At 40.0% G+C, this 20,227-nt stretch overlaps 1 protein-coding gene across 1 annotated transcript in view; it reads right to left on the bottom strand.

Annotated features, from left to right (window-relative positions):
- The window catches only part of LOC310636046 (stimulated by retinoic acid gene 6 protein-like), a 54,970-nt gene that overhangs the window by 29,383 nt on the left and 5,360 nt on the right, over window positions 1-20,227 (bottom strand). Inside the window, exons 2-6 of the mRNA XM_083355505.1 lie at window positions 15,067-15,139; window positions 14,064-14,164; window positions 12,273-12,403; window positions 2,917-3,037; window positions 1,866-1,911 (exon numbers count right to left, since the gene is read on the bottom strand). Of these exons, the coding sequence (XP_083211631.1) occupies window positions 1,866-1,911; window positions 2,917-3,037; window positions 12,273-12,403; window positions 14,064-14,164; window positions 15,067-15,139 (472 nt within the window). The remainder of the gene's footprint in view (window positions 1-1,865; window positions 1,912-2,916; window positions 3,038-12,272; window positions 12,404-14,063; window positions 14,165-15,066; window positions 15,140-20,227) is intronic.

The raw sequence follows: 20,227 nt of genomic DNA, 5'->3' as shown, positions 1-20,227 counted from the left end.
GGGGGCCCTTTATATTTACCTAAAGACCCATCGAATACGTCTGCAAATTCATCGCAGACTGATTCGAGGGTCTTATTTTTAATAACTGTGTTTATTCCCCCTATCCAAATGCCCAGGGCAGGAAACCAGTTAAGGCCTATTAAACTAGTTCTATGGCCTTCAGTAACTATTAAATCTAAAACTCCCTTAAACCCCTTATATTTAACACTAAGGGTAATTTTCCCTTTAATTTTTATTGGGGTTTTTTGGAAGTCGGTCAATTGGATTTTGGTTGAACTAAGTGGAATTTTTCTGCCACTTATTTGTTCAATCTTTTTAAGAGTTTCACTAGATATTATGGATACTGATGCCCCAGAATCTATTTTCATTTTGCAAGGAACCCCTTGCAATTGGACTATAATTTTTAATTTTCCTTCCGGAAAATTATTAATTTTTCCCTTCCTACTATGATTGACTCGCGCCACCTCCCCACGGTTCGGGAATTTAGCCCTCAGTCTAGGGGTCTCTTTGCCACTATAGTAAGGGGTTACCTTACCTTTGGGCCAAACGTCGACTTCATGTAGGCGATTGTCGCGTGCACGACCCCTGCAAATGGCTTGAATGTGGCCGGTCTTCCCACACAATCTGCATCTGGCGGTACGAAATCTGCAAGTTGCACGGGGATGATTGCCCCCGCAGCTGCCACATCGGTTGTCGTTGTCGCGCGGTCTCGTTGCGGTGTCTCTCCATTGTCGTTGGGTTGCGGTTGCTTGTCGTTGCGGTGTTGTGGTTTGGAATCAGCGGTTCGGTTCAGGCCCGTCGCTTCGGGATGGTTTTGCCGCCATTTTTCCAAACCGTCTGGTGACTTCGGCGATGTCAGCTTCCCATTGCTGGTCCACCTCCCCGCAGTCCACAAGGCCTTCTTGATTAATTTCGGCAGACGCAGCCATGCTATTACGGGGGGGGTCGTGATACCCGGTGGATTCATAAGTTAAGAGTTCGTCCAGTACTTCTTGCAAATCGCCGGTGGGCTTGGCGATAATTCTATTTTGTAGTTGCTCATCTCGCAAGCCAAGTACCACTCGGTCCCGGATTCTGATTTCCAAGTTGTCATACTTGCATCGTACTGCGGCTTCTCTGACTGCAGCAACAAATTTTTGGATCGATTCGCCCGGTCTCTGATTTCTCTTTTCGAAAATACGACGCCAAAAGAGTTCGGATCTCCTTGGCGTGAAATGCACTTTTAGTTTGGCTAACAGGTCGGCATACGGAACGCTTGAGACCGGCTGTGGTTGACAAAGTCCTACAGCGATCCGATACACCGGTGTGCCGCATATGGTCAGTAAAGCTGCCGCCTTTTTCCGGTCATCCGTTATCCCGTTAACAAGCAGGAACCCTTCGACCTGTCCTACATATTCTTCCCAGTCCTCTGGGAAGTTTGGGTCGAATTCTTTCAAGGACCCGATTTGCGCCATTCAGAGGATTGTTGATTCCGCCGCGGCCGCTCGTGGTTGACTGTGACTTCTTTTCAAATTTGCCGCCTATACGCAGCTGTTCCGCCGAACCTTCTCTGGTCCGCCGTCTATCCCACCTTCGTCGCCAGTTGTTTGGTTCAGGTAGACAATGACTCAGAGTGGTTCACAATGAAAAGAGTTTATTCAATACACATAAGTCAACTGACAACTGTCAAATGTTTCAGGCTTTTATACTAGAACTGTTTAAACTGTATCCAATCATCAATCACTATTTTCCCGCTTCTTTACAACTTTAACCAATAGTTGCACCAGAATCTCCCGCTTCAAAGAACCTTCTTTGCAACCTGCTATTTACATGTTTGCAACTATCAACTGACATAACAAATAATTGTCAAAAATATAAATACTTACTTCATCAGAAGGGCACTCTATAAGGTATAAGATCATGATAACTGTCCTGAAAAATACATGGAGTTATTAGTTTCCTAAATTGGCGGTAGAAGCTATAGAATACATACATGCATATTTGTACTACTTGTTAAGCCAAACTTTTGATGCATCGTATACTCCTCACTTTCAGAGTTTGTTTGATTTCTATGTTATTGATGAAATTTGACTGGAAAAATTCAGGTATTAACAGCTAATACAATTAGAAAGGTCTTTTTGGAAAAGGTTATTCTTGCATGAATGCAGATCTTCATTGGCAATAGAAAGTTCTAATATTAAAGGCTATCTTTACCCCTTCCTTGAGAGGCACAATGGCTCAGTGGCTTAAAAGATACGAGAGAAGGTCTATACCCTGGCTGTTCAAGTCCTAGCACCGTGTGATGGAATAAGCTCCCATCATTTGCCTCAGCTCCTGCCAATCTACAGTAGCAGTTTGGGAACATGTAAATACTTCAGTAACAGGGTAACAGGGCAGTCTGATTCTCAGGTTTCAGGGCAGAGAAAGTAAAATGTAGAACTGGAGGTACTGATAGTATCTAAAATAAATTAAGGATTTTAGCTTTATAGCAAACAAGAAATGAGAATAGTTGTTCCATCTATAATTCCAATTATTTTGCTGATATCAAAGTAAACTTATACATCTTTAGGTATGTAATGACTATAAACTCAGAACAACTCTGGAGCTCACATCAAATTCTGACATTCAGAATTGTTTATTTCAAGGTTTCCTTTCTCTGATTGGTAAATTTTAGAAATTTAGTTATTTAGATTTTTTTTAAAAAAAAAAAAAACTAGCCTATGCGCTAATATCTCTGCTTCACAGTTTATTGTGGTTATTTCTGGAAGTTACGATCTGGAAGAATGTCCACAGTTCTACTCACTTGAAAAGTCATTTCTAGATAGTATTTTTAGTATAAAATCACTTTATTATAATTTCCCGTTATATCAAGAATTGATTCCCACTTCTGCTCTGAGATTCACTCTTATTCATGAGTCTTGTTAAAATTCTGCTTACCAAGTTGCCGTGTAAAGAAATCCCAAGACCGCTCCTACAGCTTTATATTTTGTTAAAAGACAGACAAAGAAAGGGTATGAGGAGAGGCCCACTTCAAAAGCCACGATGATGACCCAAAACACTGCAGAAGAAAGGACATAAATATATCTTTATTCTATTGTTGAGCAGTGAATGATTGAGAAACTTCTTTATGATAGCCACTGACCAACCAATATGGAATTACAAAGAGCAGAGAGTTAACAACAGTAATAAGACAACATGTACTAATATTAGCTCTTTAAACTTTTTGCTGAATTTTATAGACCACAAAAGCCTTGGTGGAGCAGTGGGCTAATGCCTCCTTAAGTAACACCAGCTGCCTGCAATTAGTGCAGGTTCGCATCCCACCAGGCTCAAGGTTGACTCAGCCTTCCATCCTTCCGAGGTAGGTAAAATGAGGACCCAGATTGTTGGGGGCAATTAAGCTGACTTTGTAATAATGCCGCTTGGGGTGTGTGTGAAAGCCCTAATAAGCAGGCATATACATAGAATGAAGGCTACTGCTAAGCTTGTAAGCCGCCCTGAGTCTTCGGAGAAGGGCGGGATATAAATGGAATTTTAAAAAAAACCATTTTTGCATCATTTAAAGAAACTGATGGATTTTTGTCAGAAAATAAATATCTCAAACAAAAGAAATCTCAGTGCACTTTGAGAATTTTATTAATAGGGTTATGAGGTAAAAGTGGGTATTTTTGTAACAATGATAACACAAAATATTGTGGTTTCAAGGCTCCAGAGCCTGAAGGATAATGTCTAGCCACTTAAGGAATATTCCTAAATCTCCTCCCCATGAGCAGTATGAGGGGAGTGTTAAGACAAGTTAACGGTAAGGCTTTTAAGAAATTTGGAGGTGTAAATTGACATAGATATTGGGCTGGTCTTAGGTGTAAATGTTGATGATTTGTGTACATTTTCTCTAGTGGGAGGAGACTGTTATATTTGGCTTTCTGTAGCTAATATCCAACACTTTTACTTGGCATTCTCCAATCTCATCCTCAAGAGCAATCATCACCATTCCATTTCTGATGGAGTGATCTTTTCCACTTTGAACTGAAGTTTACAATTAATCAGACCAGATCCACCAAATAAAAGAATAAGCTTAACCTATAAGTAAACATTTTTAACCAGATAATGTTCTCCAGTAACTCCAGCTTTCTGAACAAGTACCATGTTTGCTGCAGTCAGCAACTTGAAAAATATGACATAGAAATCTCTATCACGGGCTGTCTAAAATGGCAATGTTAGTTATATGGTTCCAACTGGACATGAGCTTTTAGCTACAAATAACTTTGATGTTGCAGGTATAAACTACGCACCTCCCATGAAATGAAAGGATTTTTCAGTTGAGGCTGAGCTTAAGGTATTTTGAGTTACATAATCCAAATGAGCACACCATTTTCTCATTGTCTGAAAAACCACTTGAAATATTCAAAAGTGTTTTTTTTTATTGAAAAGTTTTAAAATACAGTTTTCCTTTAAGAATCCCCCCCTCCCCCTCCCTCCTCCCCCCTCCCTACCTCCCCCCTCCCCCCCTCCCCCCCCCCCCGACTTCCCAGAGCTAAATACAAGGTATATATATAAAATGCAATCATAAGCAATCATATACTAACAATTATAAACTCTAAAATCCATCACTCTCTAGCTTATATAGGATAAAACAAATAATAATAATATTGAATATATATAAAAAGAAACTAAGATAAGAAAAGAAAAAAAAACGAAAGAAGACTTATTCAAATGCTACATAGAACTTCTTAACCCTATACTTGTTCTGGATAAAATCAATCCATTTTCTCCATTCCATAATATAGCGTTCTTGCGAATGATCTTTCAAATAGGCCGAAATCTTCGCCATCTCTGCCAGGTCGGAAACCTTTAAAGTCCACTCCTCTATGGTCGGCAGTTCCTCTTTCTTCCAGTATTGGCCTATCAAAAGTCTTGCCGCCGTAATTAAATTCAACATCAACTTGGTGTCCACAACTGTGGCATCTGTAATTATTCCCAACAAAAAAAATTGCGGACAAAACTTTAACCTCTGTTTAAAAATCTTCTGCATGTTCCACCAGACTTTTATCCAAAAAGACTTAACCTTTTTACAAGTCCACCATATGTGAAAATATGTTGCGTCTTCATCACCGCACCTCCAACATTTAGGCTGATAATTCGGATACATACTTGCAAGCTTTTTAGGATCTAAATGCCATCTATAAAACATTTTGTAAAAATTCTCTCTTAAATTTTGAGCTTGTGTAAATTTTACGTTCCTCACCCAAATCTTTTCCCACGTGTCCATTGTGATGACTTCCTGGATATTTTGGGCCCATTTTATCATACAATCCTTAACAAGCTCTGTTTCTGAATCAATCTCTATCAATGCAAGATATATCCGTTTGATATGTGCTGGTCCCTGATTCCTAATTTGCTTTATCAAATTTTCATCAGTCATTGTAAGTCCATTTTTCTGGTCTTCTTTCCACCTGGCCCGTAACTGAATATATTGAAACCAATTTTGAACAACCTTCTCTTCTCGCAAGAGGCTATATGATTTCAAACACCAAACGTTTCTTTCCCAACTGAGAACCTCCTTATACGTAGTCCGATCATGTTTGAAGCCAGCATGTATATTTTCTATTGCGTGTTTTGGAATTGCCCACAATGGTATCTTGCAACTTAACTTATGTCTGTACTTCTTCCAAACTCTCAGCAATGCCTGTCTTAAAATATGCACCCTAAACACGTTGTCTACCTTCTTATCATACAACAAATATGCATGCCAGCCAAACAACAAATCGTGGCCCTCAAGATTTAATAACCTCCCTTGCGTCAAATTAATCCAGTCACTTATTCCTACTAATGCAGCAGCTTCATAATATATTTTAAAGTTAGGCAATTTAAGGCCACCTCTCTCACGAGTATCCTGCATAATCTTAAGTTTAACTCGTGGTTTTTTCCCTGCCCACACAAATTTATTGATACCTCGCTGCCATTCCTCCAGATTAGAATCTTTCTTAAGAATCGGTATCATTTGAAATAAAAATAAAAATTTAGGCAGGACATTCATTTTTACTGCTGCAATCCGTCCCAACAAAGACAATTGCAATTTTTTCCAACTCTCCAATTCTTTTTGAATTTTCCCCCATAATTTTTCATAATTATTTTTATATAGCTTTGTATTAGAGGGCGACAAAATCACCCCCAAATATTTAACCCTTTTAACAATCTCAAATCCAGTTAATCCTTCTAAAAGGGCCTTTTGCGGTGTTGTCATATTTTTGGCCAAAATTTTTGTTTTTTGTACATTAACCTTAAATCCAGAAACCTTCCCATATTGTGTTATTATCTCCATCAGGTCCACAACAGAGTTCTCTGGCTGGGTCACTGTAACAACCAGATCGTCTGCGAATGCTCTCAATCTGTAGTCCTGATCTCCAATTTGAATCCCCTTAATTTTTTCCGAATTCCGAATTTTAACCAATAGTATCTCTAATGTTAACACAAATAACAAGGGCGATAACGGACACCCTTGCCTTGTGCCCTTCTCAATATTACATGCTTTTGTCAAGCTATTATTAACTATAATTCGGGCAGTTTGTTTTTGATATAATGCCCTAATCGGTTGTAAAAATTTTTCCCCAAAATCCATTTTATCTAAAACTTTCAACAAAAATTTCCAGTTCAATTGATCAAAAGCTTTTTCAGCATCTAAAAAAATTAGCACCACAGCAATCTGGTTGTTCCTTTCCAAAAACTCTAACACATCAACTATATGCCTCACATTATTTTTCATTTGCCTACCACTAATAAACCCTGTTTGATCCCCATGAATCACCTGTTGCAGAACCCTCATCAATCTATTAGCCAAAACCTTAGCAAATATCTTGTAATCTGTGTTTAAAAGCGATATCGGTCTATAATTTTTAACTTGAGTAGCATCTTGGTCTTCCTTCGGAATCAAAGAGATAAAAGCTGTTCTCCAAGACGGTGGCACCTTTCCCCCCCTCTGGATTGTCTGGAACAGTTCCTTTAACGGTTTTATCATTTCTAATTGTAAATTTTTATAATAGGCCGCAGTCAAGCCATCCGTACCTGGTGCTTTATCCACCTTCAATTCCTTAATTGCTGTAAAAATTTCTTCTTCTGTGATCAATTGATTAATCCCTTTTTTTTGTACTTGCGTAAGAACCGGGATGCTAGCATTTTCCAAATATATATCAATATCTTTTTCATTAATTTTCTCTTTAGCGTATAATTTAGAATAAAAATCCACAAAAGCGTCCTTGATAAGGTCCTGTTGAAACACAACCCTTCCTTTATGCTCAATCTTGTCTATATTAGAAGCCCTTTGTTTTTTCCTCAATCTATAAGCTAACCATCTACCTGGTTTGTTAGCGTTACAAAAAGTATTATGCCTGGCAAACCGCATATTGGTTGCCACTTGGTCAGCCATTAATTTATCAAATTGTCCTCTTAACAACTTAATAGCCTCCTTAGTCTTCACATCCTCTGAATTCAAAATCAAAGCCTTTTCTTTTTCCTTTATTTCATTCTCCAGTTCTTTCCTCCTAGCTTCCACAGCACGTCTATGTTTGTTGTTCATATATATCAACACCCCTCTCATGTATGCCTTGCTAGCATCCCACACCATATCTATAGAAGTACCTTTGTTCATATTAGTTTCAAAAAAATCCTTCATCCGCTGTTTACATTCTTCCACATTTCTCTGATTTCTAAACAAATTCTCATTTACGCGCCACGAGCGCCTGTCTCTTTTCTCCTTATCAATCTCTAACCACACTGGACTATGATCAGAGATAGTTCTTGCACAAATCTTCACCTTTTTAGTCCTCAAAAAAAGTCATTAGTCACTAAAATAAAATCAATCCTCGAAAAAGATTGATGTCTATCAGAATAAAAAGTATAATCCTTTTCCTGCAAGTGTCTCTCACGCCAGATATCTCGCAGTTCCAAGTCATCCTTCATTTCAAAAAAAGATTTAGGCAGTCTAGCATGACTTGGAATGCGCTTAAAAGCTCCAGCCTTATCCATCTGTACATCCATAACACCATTCCAGTCCCCCATAAAAATAAAAGATTTATAATCCAACTGGGTAAGCTTTGTATGAAGTAAACTAAAAAAGTCAGCCTGTTGTTGTTGTTGATTAGGGGCATACAGTCCAACTAGAAGCGTCTTTTTGCCTTCTATCAACAAGTCTATCAGTACGTATCTTCCATGCTTATCTGCTTCAATTAAATCCGCTGTTATGGCACTTTTAATATAAACAACCACTCCATTTTTCTTATTCATTGCAGAGGCAACAAAGTGCGTACCCAGTCTTGAGTTCAATAAAAGCTTTTGGTCCATAGCCCTAATATGAGTTTCTTGCAAACATATAACATCTATCTTAAATTGTTTTAAATATTGAAAAACCTTCTTTCTCTTCTGTGGTGAATTTAGTCCATTAACGTTCCAAGTCAAAAATTTAGTTGCCATGCATATCCTCCCAAAGCTCTTGAAGCACTGCTTTGATAGGACTATCTTCTTTAGGCCGTGCTCCTCCCACTGCTTGGCTATGAGTACGTTGTGAAGATTCTGAAGACTTTTGCTGGTCTTGTTCTTTTATTTTCTTTGCTCTTTTTAAAGCAGCACGCGTTACCCTTTGCTCTCTAGGATCATCCAAAGAGGTTATAGCTTGATTTCCTCCAGCACCATTTTCCTCTGTTTCATCCTCTTGATGTTCTTCTTCTCCTTCTCCAGATCCCTTTGCAGCTTCCAGAAGTGTTAATGGGGTTGCTTTTAAAACAGTATTGTAGAAATCACGCGCTTGCTTCACAGTAATCAACCGGTACCTTTTGCCTTCATACATCACCATCAGCCCGTCTGGAATCTCCCATCTGAACCTTACGTCTCGTTGCTTGAGCTCTTGCACAAGAAATGTAAAATCCTTCCTTCTCCTCAAAATCTTTGGAGGAATCTCTTTTAAAACCAAGACTTCTTGATCAACAATCACAACTTTAGCATCGTAGGCAGCTTGTATAACTTCATCTCTGATTTCTCTTTTTGTGAAGTAAACCACCACATCTCTAGGCAACTTTCTCTGTCTGGCAATCCATGAGTTTACACGGAACACTTTATCCATAGCTGCTCTTATTTCAGATGCTGGCTGATTCAATACCACTTCAAAAGCCTCAGAAACCAGCTGCTTTAAATCTTCCTTAATGTTCTCTTTTAAACCTCTAATTCTAACAGCAAACTGCATCTGGTAATATTGGGCAAGGCTTAACTCCCTTTCCATTTTGTCTCTTAAATTTTCATTCTCCCGTACTTTAACTTCTAATATTTCATTCTTTTGAGTCAAATCATCCAGTTTTTCATCTAAATCTTCCACACATTCCGCCACTTTATGCACTGAAGACAAAATGTCTACCTTCATCACGCTGAGCTTCTGTTCCATCCTCTCTTCCATTCTCTCCTCCAGTTTCTCCAATTTCTCCTCCATCTGTGCAAATTTATCAGCCATTGATTGATTAATTGACTCCAAAAGTACCTGGGCATGTTTATCCAAAGCATCTCGTAAGTCCTTCGGTGTCAGTACATCAGGAGGGTGCAACGCCTGTAATGATGATTGTTGCACCGGAGAAGATCCACCACTCCGAAGAGTTTTAGGGGGAGGTTTAGCCGCCATCTTTTACTTTTCAATTGTGACGCACTTTCACTTAAAGTTTAAAAAGTCCATCAAGCTCGAGAGTATAATAAAATAATCCTCTTCACCTTTTCCTCTTGTACCGCTCTGCCTGCTCCTTTAATCCATAGTCCTTTCTTCAGGCAGGGGTGGTCGCAGACGCCTGGCTCTGCTCCAAGAAGTCCGGAGCAGAGACGCCAGCCAGCTGGGAGCAACCCAGGCTTCGGGGGAGTTCAATCCTTCAGCCGCCCAAGCTCCAAGCTCAGGCGGCCCCGGAGAACTCTACCCCTACCTGGGGCCTCACCCCCTCCTCTTCTCCCGAGGAGGGGGCTTCAAATTCGCCCGAACAGCTGATCGGCGCTGTTTCAGGCGAAAAAACAACAGCTGAGCCGCGGGCAGCCCGGGAAGGCTGTCTCCGTCGCCGCGGAGCCACCGGAAGTCGAAATATTCAAAAGTTTTAACTTATTCTTTTATATGGCCATCTAGCTGACATGTTTCATGCTTTGGGAACATTTAAAAATTGGAAAAAATTATCTTGAGGGCTGTAAATAATTGAATATATCTCACTATTATCCATCTGTATCTCCTGGTGGTATTTTTTAAAGAATTTCTTGAATGTTTGGATATTTATCAATTTTTCCTTTCTGTTTTCTTTCTTTTTAATAATTTCTTGCCCTATCTAGAGCTCTGTTGCACTTGAAAACTTGCACATTATTTTGTGACAGGGGGAGTCCTAATAACCTTTCCAGCCTCCTGTGGAGTGATCATCTAGACCAGGGGTCGGCAACCTGAAAAAGGAAAAGAGCCACTGGGAACTGGTTCCATCATACACAAAAAAAAAACTGGGAGCCGCGTGTATGTGTCCATGCACGCGCATGCGCAAAAAACATTTTGCGCATGCGCAAAACGTTTTTTCTTGCACATGAGCGGACGCGCGCGGTTGCCATTTTTTTTTAATGTATGATGGAACCGGTTGCGCGACGGCCCGTTTGCAGAGCTACCGCCTTCGGAGGAAGGCGGCAGCTCTGCAAACGGGCTGCGGCAGCTTTCCCAAAGAGCGGCAACACTGCACGTTCGTGTGGAGGTGCGCGCGCACCTCCGCTCATTCGGAGAGGTGTGCGCGCACCTCTCGGAACGGGCAGCGGCGGCGCTTGTTGGGAAAGCTGCTGCGGGCCGTTTGCAGAGCTGCCGCCTTTGGCAGCCTGCAAACATGCCGTGGCAGCTTTCCCAAAGAGCGGCGCCGCTGCCCGTTCGCGCGGAGCTGCGCGCGCACCTCTCCAAAGGTTTGGAGAGGTGCGTGTGCACCTCTCCGAACGGGCAGTGGCGCTGCTTGTTGGGAAAGCTGCCGCAGCCCATTTGCAGGCTGCCGCCTTCCTCTGAAGGTGGCAGCTGTGGAAACGGGCCGCAGCAGCTTTCCCAACAAGCGGCGCCACTGCCTGTTTGGGCAGAGGTGCGCGCGCACCTCCGCCCATTCGGAGAGGTGCGCACGCACCACTGCCCGTTCGAACAGGTGCGCGCTCACCGGGCGGCTGGGAGCCGCAGGAGACAGCTCAAAGAGCCGCATGCGGCTCCGGAGCCGCGGGTTGCCGACCCGTGATCTAGACTTATTTGATGGTGATCTGGTAACATGAGAGATTCATAAACATGTGCAATGGACAAGTAGCATTTAGATCCATATAATACACCAAAGCATAATACAGTTTAGCTATGGCTTAATGTGATGCATAAATCCAGCCAGGATACCTTTAAGCCATAGCTTAACATTATATGTGAACTAGCTCAGTTGGTTACTTCAGGAACGCATGGTTAAAAACATTAGCACTACATAATTGCATATAGTGCTGTTGGCATTTCCCTATCATGAACCCTCTAACCCATTCCAATTGTAAGTTATTTGCTTATACCTAAGGCTTGACAATAGGGACACGGTGGCTCAGTGGGTTAGGATGCTGAGCTTGTTGATCAGAAGGTCAGCAGTTTGGTGGGTCAAATCCCGAGTGCCGCATAGCAGAGTGAGCGCCTGTTACTCGTCCCAGCTTCTGCCAACCTAGCAGTTCGAAAGCACGTAAAAATGCAAGTAGAAAAATAGGGACCACTACGGTGGGAAGGTAACAGCCTTCCATGCGCTTTGGCATCTAGTCATGCCGGCCACATGACCATGGAGACGTCCTCGGACAAGCGCTGGCTCTTCGGCTTTGAAACGGAGTTGAGCACCGGCTCCTAGATTCGGAAAAGACTAGCACGCATGTGCGGGGGAACCTTTATCTTTTTTTAAGGCTTGACATGTTGCAAATGTTAGGATATTATCTTCAGTTCCAAATAAGAATGCATGCTCCTAGAAACAGATATTTACTGTCATGGTGTTACAAGGAGAGGGGGCTTTAAAAGGCTATGTTTTTATACTGGGAAGGCCTTGCTTACTCTTACCATTTCTAATGCTTATGTTGATGTTATTTACCACTGCCTTCATAACCTCTCCACTTGAAGATCATGTTTGGCTCTAAAGTCCTGATTAAACTAATTGTCTGGAATCCAGATAACCTTAGATTAAAAAGTAGCTAAACAGAAAAATTGGAAAATACAAAGGAAAAACACAGAGTTCCTCTACTGCTCTTTTATCACTTGTGAATCGTTTTACCTTTAGCCCAGTCAGGAAATCCCACTGGAAAGTACTCTTTCTCAAAAAGAAGCATGACTTTGTCAGCAGTAGCGCCAAATGCAAATCCCAACGACCATCGATTGCCGATTGAACTGTCAAAATCCATTGGGCTGTAAAATAATGAAAAAAAATTCTTAGGACATTGAGACCCTTTCCAAACTATAGAATTATAATAACAGTTTTCAGTCAATCTTGAACTAGCAGATAATTAAAAAGGTAAAGGTAAAGGTTCCCCGGCACAAGCGTGCTAGTTGTTTCCAACTCTAGGGGCCGGTGCTCATCTCCGTTTCAAAGCCGAAGTGCCAGTGCTTGTCCGAGGATGTCTCCGTGGTCATGTGGCCAGCATGACTAGACGCCAAAGGCGCACAGAACGCTGTTACCTTCCCACCGTAGTGGTCCCTATTTTTCTACTTGCATTTTTACGTGCTTTCAAACTGCTAGGTTGGCAGAAGCTGGGACAAGTAACAGGCGCTCACTCTGTTACGTGGCACTTGGGATTCGACCCGCCAAACTGCCGACCTTCTGATCGACAAGCTCAGTGTCCTAACCCACTGAGCCACCGCGTCCCTCTAGATAATTACACTCTAGATCAGGGGTGTCAAACTCAATTTCATTGAGGGCCGCATCAGCATTGCAGTTGCCCTCAAGGGACCGGGTGGATATGGCCAGGGAATGTGTAGCCTACTGGGTGGGCATGGCCAGCTCTATATCGTTCACATCAAGGGTGCCTATGGGGGCCTGGGCAGGAATGGGACAGATCTGAGGGTCTCTGGCAGAAGGAGGGTCTCTGGGCCAGGGCCAGGGCCAAGGCAGTGGGGGCCATTCCCTCACTGTTTCCAGGATGGCTTCACAGGCCATATGAAACCACTTTGTGGGCCGGATCCGGCCCCCGGGCCTTGTGTTTGACATGTCTGCTCTAGATAATTACTCTAGATAATTACACTAGATAATTACACTGGTATAAAATTACTAATCCAAATAAAGGAGAATATTTGTAGCTCAGAATTGAAATGAGGGGTCCTTGGTGCTCTCTGGGCTTGGTTGTGGGTTTTTTTTGCAGATGTTTCATTACCCAAACTAGGTAACAACATCTGCAATAACCAAGCTCAGAGAGCACCAAGGAGATTGAAATACATACTAATCCTTTATCTGAGCTCCATTGTTTCTGTCCCCAGTTATTGCCTTCACTCCAAGTTGAAGGAAGTCAAAGCTTAATACTTTCTGCGCAACTCCAAGCTCTTCTTGAATGGCATCGGTATAAGGAAGAAAAGTGTACTTAAAATATTTGTACAGCAATAAAAAGTGGAGTTCATCTTACATCTGAAATGGTGATAAGTAAAGGCAATATCACAGAAAAAAAGTGTTTCTAACACTTGTTTGTGCTGTAGATGGGTGCAAGCAATGTGTACTATGGCCCTTCAGATGTGCTAAATTATTACAGTGATGGCTTCCCATCTGGCTAGGGTTGATATGAGTCAGACCAAAATTGAGGTCATAATTGCCTTAGATAGAAAGTGTTTTTCCTTTACCTGCTTTGGAGAGCATATGCTAAATAAATAAATTACCTGCTTTGGAATAATTAAAACTGTTTTTCATCACAAAATAAAAATATGCAGAAGGTATTTGTCTGAATGACTTCATTTTTTATGTCAAGGGCCTAAAGGACAGTTTAGGCAATTGCAGTTTCTACTTCCAAAAGGCTACAAGTCCCCAAATGTGTGTGTCACAGACTGCTACTCAGGAATGGCCAGCAAGTATTGTGCAACTCACAGCAGTAACCCACAACGCTTTGGACATTTGGAATATTTGTCATCAAACCAGAATCTTTTTGTTCTCTTTTCAAGACAGGCCAGGATCAAAATGATGACAACCTGTAGGAACAGGAAAAAAAAGTGTGATTAGTATTATGAAGAACTGTCATGAACCCTAATGAAGGCATCAATAAATCTTTAATATATAAAGTATTAAGGTACCCAACAATTCAGAGCTGGATACATGTTTTCCCAGCCAATGCAAATCAAAACTAGGTCAGAATTTTGAGCGAGCATTCATCCTTCAAATCTCCTCCCAGATCCACTCAGTAGAATAAGTATTATGTTGCCTAGTACCTTGGATAGATACAGAATGAAGGGCTTTGATAAGTCAGTCATCATTTCTCCCCTGCATCTGCTGTAAAGTGGGAGAGTTCTGCTTTTCACATTTGTAAACACAAACACCCACATGTTCCTTTGTAAGTTTGTTCTTGGGCCAGTAAAGCATGTAGATAAATGCAAGTTTTGCCCTGTCCCAAATGCAGCCATCCTCAATCCAATACTTACATATGTGAGAGTCAGTTTGGTATAGTGGTTAAGGCACCAGGCTAGAAAGTAGGAGACCATGAGTTTAAGTCCTGCCTTAGCCCATGAAAGCCAGCTGGTTGACCTTGGGCCAGTTCCTCTCTCTCAGCCCAACCTTCCTTACAGGATTCTCATTGTGGGGAAAATAGGAGGAGGAAAGATTGGATATCTTTGCCACCTTGAGTTATTTGTAAAAATAGCAAAGGTGGGATACAAATTAATAAATAGACATAGATATTCATTAAATAACAGATCCCCTCATCTACAGTTAAATCTCTTTTGCTGAGAATAATGGGAACTGCATCTGGATGATGCATCCAGAGTCTGCCAGTTTTGGAAATGCATCTAAATGGGCTTCCTACGATGTATCTAAGGATGCATTCATCAGTCAGGAGAGTGCAAGCAGTCAGTGGTTGTCAGATTATTGGTCTACTTACTGATGGAATAAGTGAATAATGTAGAAAATCATCCGGTTCAATTGAACTTTTACAAGTATCATTAACAGTGCTCCTGTTAAAGAAAGAAATACGAACGTATGTTTCATTTTCAAAACTACAAACCGCCATTCATACAACACAAGCAATCCCAGATTTTAATTTACAATTTTATTTTATTTTTATTTTTACTTTATTTACATGAAGCAGATATATAGTGACAATAATATTAAAGAACAAAAGCATAAGAACTATTCAGTCGCTGAACAAAGGGCATGCAACCTCCATTAATTCAAGGACTGAAACAGGCTTCATGTCAAGGACCATATTCCCCAAACGACCAGAACCAGAGCCCACTCAAAGAGTATTTGAAAGGATGAACATATCCAAATAGATTAAAATACAGTACCATTTTGGTTCCTAACACTCCAAAATAAAATGCAAAAAAAGGGGGAAAGAGGGTTCCACTATAATTTTCACATGATTTTTTTTTTCTTCAAACCTTGGGAAATCGAAATGTGATAATGCCACTGGAAAGAGCTAAACAAAAGAAAAATAGTTGGCTTCTCATATTGTGCCAAGTTTTGTATTTATTTTTACTGTGGTTCATTAAAAAGCCACATGCAATGCTAAGCCATAAATCGTGATTTCCAAACACTGTGGTTGAAATCATATTTCAACATCTCATTTCATAGCTAAGCTGTAAAACCTGACATTAATTTATGAAGCAAGCACCATTTTTTTGTTCTACGTATTTTTGATATTTCCTTTATTATCAGGTTTAGAGCCAGTCAGATTTTTTTATATGTTGTGGTAAGCACACTCACAAAATAACAAAATACAGAAAAGGCAAAATAAAATAATAAAAGAAATAAACTGTGGAGGAAGGAAAGCATAGCCTGAATGACTACATTAAGAGAAGCCATGAACTCTTGCTGAAGGCAACCAATCAAGGAAAGCTCTTGAAAACATCAAAGGTGAAGGCTGAATATAGAAATGAAACAATTGGAAACATTTGTTAATTGCAAGAAAAAGTATGCATGGTCAATACTTGAATATAGAAGAAAGGGGTGTTAAAAAAGCCCACATAGAATTGGTTAAGATCAGAAATGCTAAAGAAAGAAACTGAAGGCTTTATTTTAGTGCCTCAAGAAAAAGCTTTGCATGAAGGCGAACATTCAACATGTAACAAACAACAGGAAATGTCACCTTTGTAGTAAAAAAAAGATGATGCATTTTACCATTGGAGAGGTTTCATCTAGGAGCCAGTCAAAGAATGTCTTTCCCCATAAACAATATGGTGAAATGTAACTCATAGAAATCTATACTTGAAGGGTCACTGCCCAGGTCAAATCATTGATTGATTGATTGATTGATTGATTGAATGAATGAATGATTTGCTGCCCATCTCACTTCCACCTGCCTCCAATTGAGATAAGTTTGATATAACTTTTCTGGACATAATGTCTTAAGTTCAAAACAAACACATTTTCGGCTTCTGGTTTGCGTGTGTGGCACTTTTGGACGTTCAGGGAGAGCTCCCTCCCTGCCATCCAACCCTTCTTCATTGGAGGACCCTGAAAAGGGTCGAAAGTCGCCCTGTAAACACTAACAAAATGGATGACTATATCCCACCACTTAACTACAAACTGATATTGGACACAATCTTGGCTATAACTGAGTAAATTAAAGCCAAATTGCATGATAAACCTGACAACTCAAAGCCACCAAACCAAACTTTGACCTTAAATGATGAACTGACAACACAAAAACAAATAGAAGTGGAAATTAACACTAAAATAGGAGACTTCAAATAGCAACAAACACAGCCTACAGAGAACTTTGAAGTCCAAACTCCAGCTTCAACTACAAAACCTACAATTCAAAAAACAACACCCGAAGAAAGCAACATTAAGAGCAAAGATATCAAAGGCCTTCAAATACAGTATGTGGAGGATTCGGCTAATCAAACAATAACAACATTAGCTACTACTTTCTACCTAACCCAGATGGAAATAGAACAAGAAAAAGATCAGACTGAATTAATGACAATTATATAACATTAAACATCAATAACTTAAATATTAAATATTAAATATTTAAATATTAAATATTAAAGCAATATTTCAATGATTATAAAGGGGATACCAGCTTAGCAAAACTGTCATTTGGATGGTCTCCATGGATTCAAATAAGAGGTGGAGGAAGAGAGGGAGACACATTTGAGAATTTAAAGGCACAAAGATGGAAGCCTGATTGGCACAAAAGGAAGGTGAGAGTTAGATTTAAAGATTTAGACTTGTCTCTTTTTTGGGATTTGTAAGGACAGAACTTAAAAAATGTCTTTTGATGGACTAAGGGGAATCTTAAAAATATATATATAAACTGATTTCATATTTAGGCTTTAGATTTTTAAAGGTAAACAAAATTAAGCTTTTAGAATAAAATTTTGAATTATACTATAGAATTTAGAATCTTTAATATAAGATAGTATTTTAATAAGTGTTGAATGGTTAAGACAAAAAAATCTTTTCTAATAATTGGTGATTTGTTGAGATGAAAACTAGTCTTTACTGCTAAATCATAAGAATAATTTGTAATGAACAATGTAAGTTTTGTAGACAAGAGAATTATTCTTTACTAAAATAGGGATTTTGTAGGTTACCCAAAAAGTAAGCTCTTTTCTTTATATTATAGGCTACTTTAGAGTATTTTATCGCAATTAGGTAAAATCTAAAAACAGGATTTTGATATGTATTAGTCTAATTATATTGAACACTTTGTTAATTGATTAGATCATAACTAGAAATGTACTAACTTGAGTACTTTGACTATGTGAAAACTAAGGGAATCAGAGAGGGAATTTTTATTGATGCAACCTGAACTATTTACAAACAACTTATTATTTGTTACTTTTGATTACCCAACCAACATATTGCTTCACAAATACATGTATATACCCCAACCCCTACCCTTAACCTTTTCTCTACCCTATTCCAAACCCCCATCTTCCTACATTCCTTTTTAACCCTATAAAACTAATTTAAAATTTTTTTAAAAAACACATTTTCCATTTCTTGGACTAATAATCTATGTGATATGAGCTTATTCAATTAGCATTTCATTTTGGCTTCACAGGGGCAAAACAATTAAATGTGGCATTAAAAAGTTCATTGCTGTTGAATGGAGTGGATATGCTTTTGAATTATAAACTAAAAACTGGAATGTAAGAAAGATGGATTTATTTATGGAAGTAGAAAAGATACTGTTCGGAAAAACAGCCTTTCCATATTTACAACCTTGGATTTTAGATGTGAATTTCTGATTTTGGACTTCCTTTAATAAAACGAAAAGACATCATATGTTGCCCATATTGAACGATTTAAAAAATAGACTATATCTCACTTTTTATATGTATAGGCAGTACTTGATGTATGATGACAACTGGGACAAGAATTTCTATTGCTAAGTAATGAGTAGCACTTTATTTTACATCCTCTTTTGCCACTGTTATTAAGCGTATCACTGCACAGTTGTTAAGTGAATCATGCCGTCACTAAGTGAATCCAACTTTCCCCACACACACACTGACTTTGCTTATTGGAAGCCAGCTGGGAAGGTTGCAAAATGGCAACCCCATGACCCCAGGATATTGCAACCAAGGTAAATGCATGGCAGTTGCCAAGCAGCCAAATTGTGATTACATGGTGATTGGGATGCTGTGAGGGTCATTAAATACAAGGAGAAAGTCACTTTTTTATACATAAACATGCAAACAGAAAAAAAGAAAACTTTTCATACCGACTTTAAAATCTCAAAGAGGAATGTAGTTTAATTCAGAATGTAGGAAGCCTATGGTCAGATGCCCAGAGTGCAATGTAATTTTTATTTACAACATGTAAATGTATGAGGTTGTTATAGCAGGAACTAGCAGTTCCCTAGCTAGAAATTACCACTGTATAAACATAGTGACAACTAAGCTTCAAGGCTGCAGTTGTTCACTGCAGTTGTTAAGTGAATCATGCAGTCATTAAGTGAATCTGGTTTTCCCCACTAATTCAAAAGGATGAGCGAAGAAACTGAAAACGTATCATCTCAAAAATCTTTGCACTACAGGGGTCAATCTACTGTAACAGAACATTTTTATCTGTAATTAAGTTTCCAATGTAGTTGATTAGAAAGAGTTTAAACTAGCCTTGTTGGTAAAGTTAATGCCAACACAAACTCATTGCCTTTCTTGACCTCACTTTAAGATGTGTGGACTTCAGCTTCCAACATTCCACAGACATCATGCATCTCAAATATTTTTTTTTTAGTTTGGTTCTCCAGATAGATTAAATCTGGATTTCTACTTACCTAGATTGTAAGTGATTTCGAAACAACTTTCATTGTCACTTAAAGGCATGATGATCAGGGGGGCTTTTGCCCAGGTTCACCTGGTGCACCAGTTGCGACCCTATCTGGACCGAGATGCCCTACGCACAGTCACTCACGCGCTCGTGACCTCCCGTTTAGACTACTGCAACACTCTCTACATGGGCCTGCCCTTGAGGACCACTCGGAAGCTTCAGCTGGTGCAGAATGCGGCCGCGCGAGTTGTGATGGGGGGTCTCCCGATACTCCCATGTAACACCTCTACTCCGCGAGCTGCATTGGCTCCCGGTTGCCCTCCGGGTGAGATTCAAGGTGATGACCTATAAAGCCCTAAATGGCTTGGGTCCGGGATATCTGAGGGAACACCTGCTGCTCCCTTCGTCCAGTGCGCTCCCACAGGGTCTTCTCAGGGTGCCACCGGTAAGAGATTGCCGGCGGACGACACCCAGGGATAGGGCCTTCTCAGTGGGTGCGCCTGCCCTTTGGAACCAGCTGCCAGTGGAGCTTAGGACTGCCCCTGACCTCCGTTCATTCCGCCGGGACCTGAAGACCTGGCTCTTCGAGCTCTCTGGCCCAGGCTGAGAATTTTAATTTTAATTTTAACTGGGGTTTTATTTGTTCAGGGATGGATATAATTTTTTAATTGTTTTTAACTTTTGTATTTTTGTTTTTAATCACCCTGTAAACCGCCATGAGTCCTTCGGGAAAGGGCGGTATATAAATGTAATAAAATAAATAAATAAATAAATAAATTGTTTTACTGCCAAAGGAAGGGCAGGACTTAAAAATT

Source organism: Vipera ursinii (genome assembly GCF_947247035.1).
Source record: "Vipera ursinii genome assembly, chromosome: 2".
In the NCBI taxonomy this organism is placed as follows: domain Eukaryota; kingdom Metazoa; phylum Chordata; class Lepidosauria; order Squamata; family Viperidae; genus Vipera; species Vipera ursinii.
Note: the sequence above shows the minus strand (reverse complement) of the source record. Positions and strands in the feature narration are given on the sequence as shown.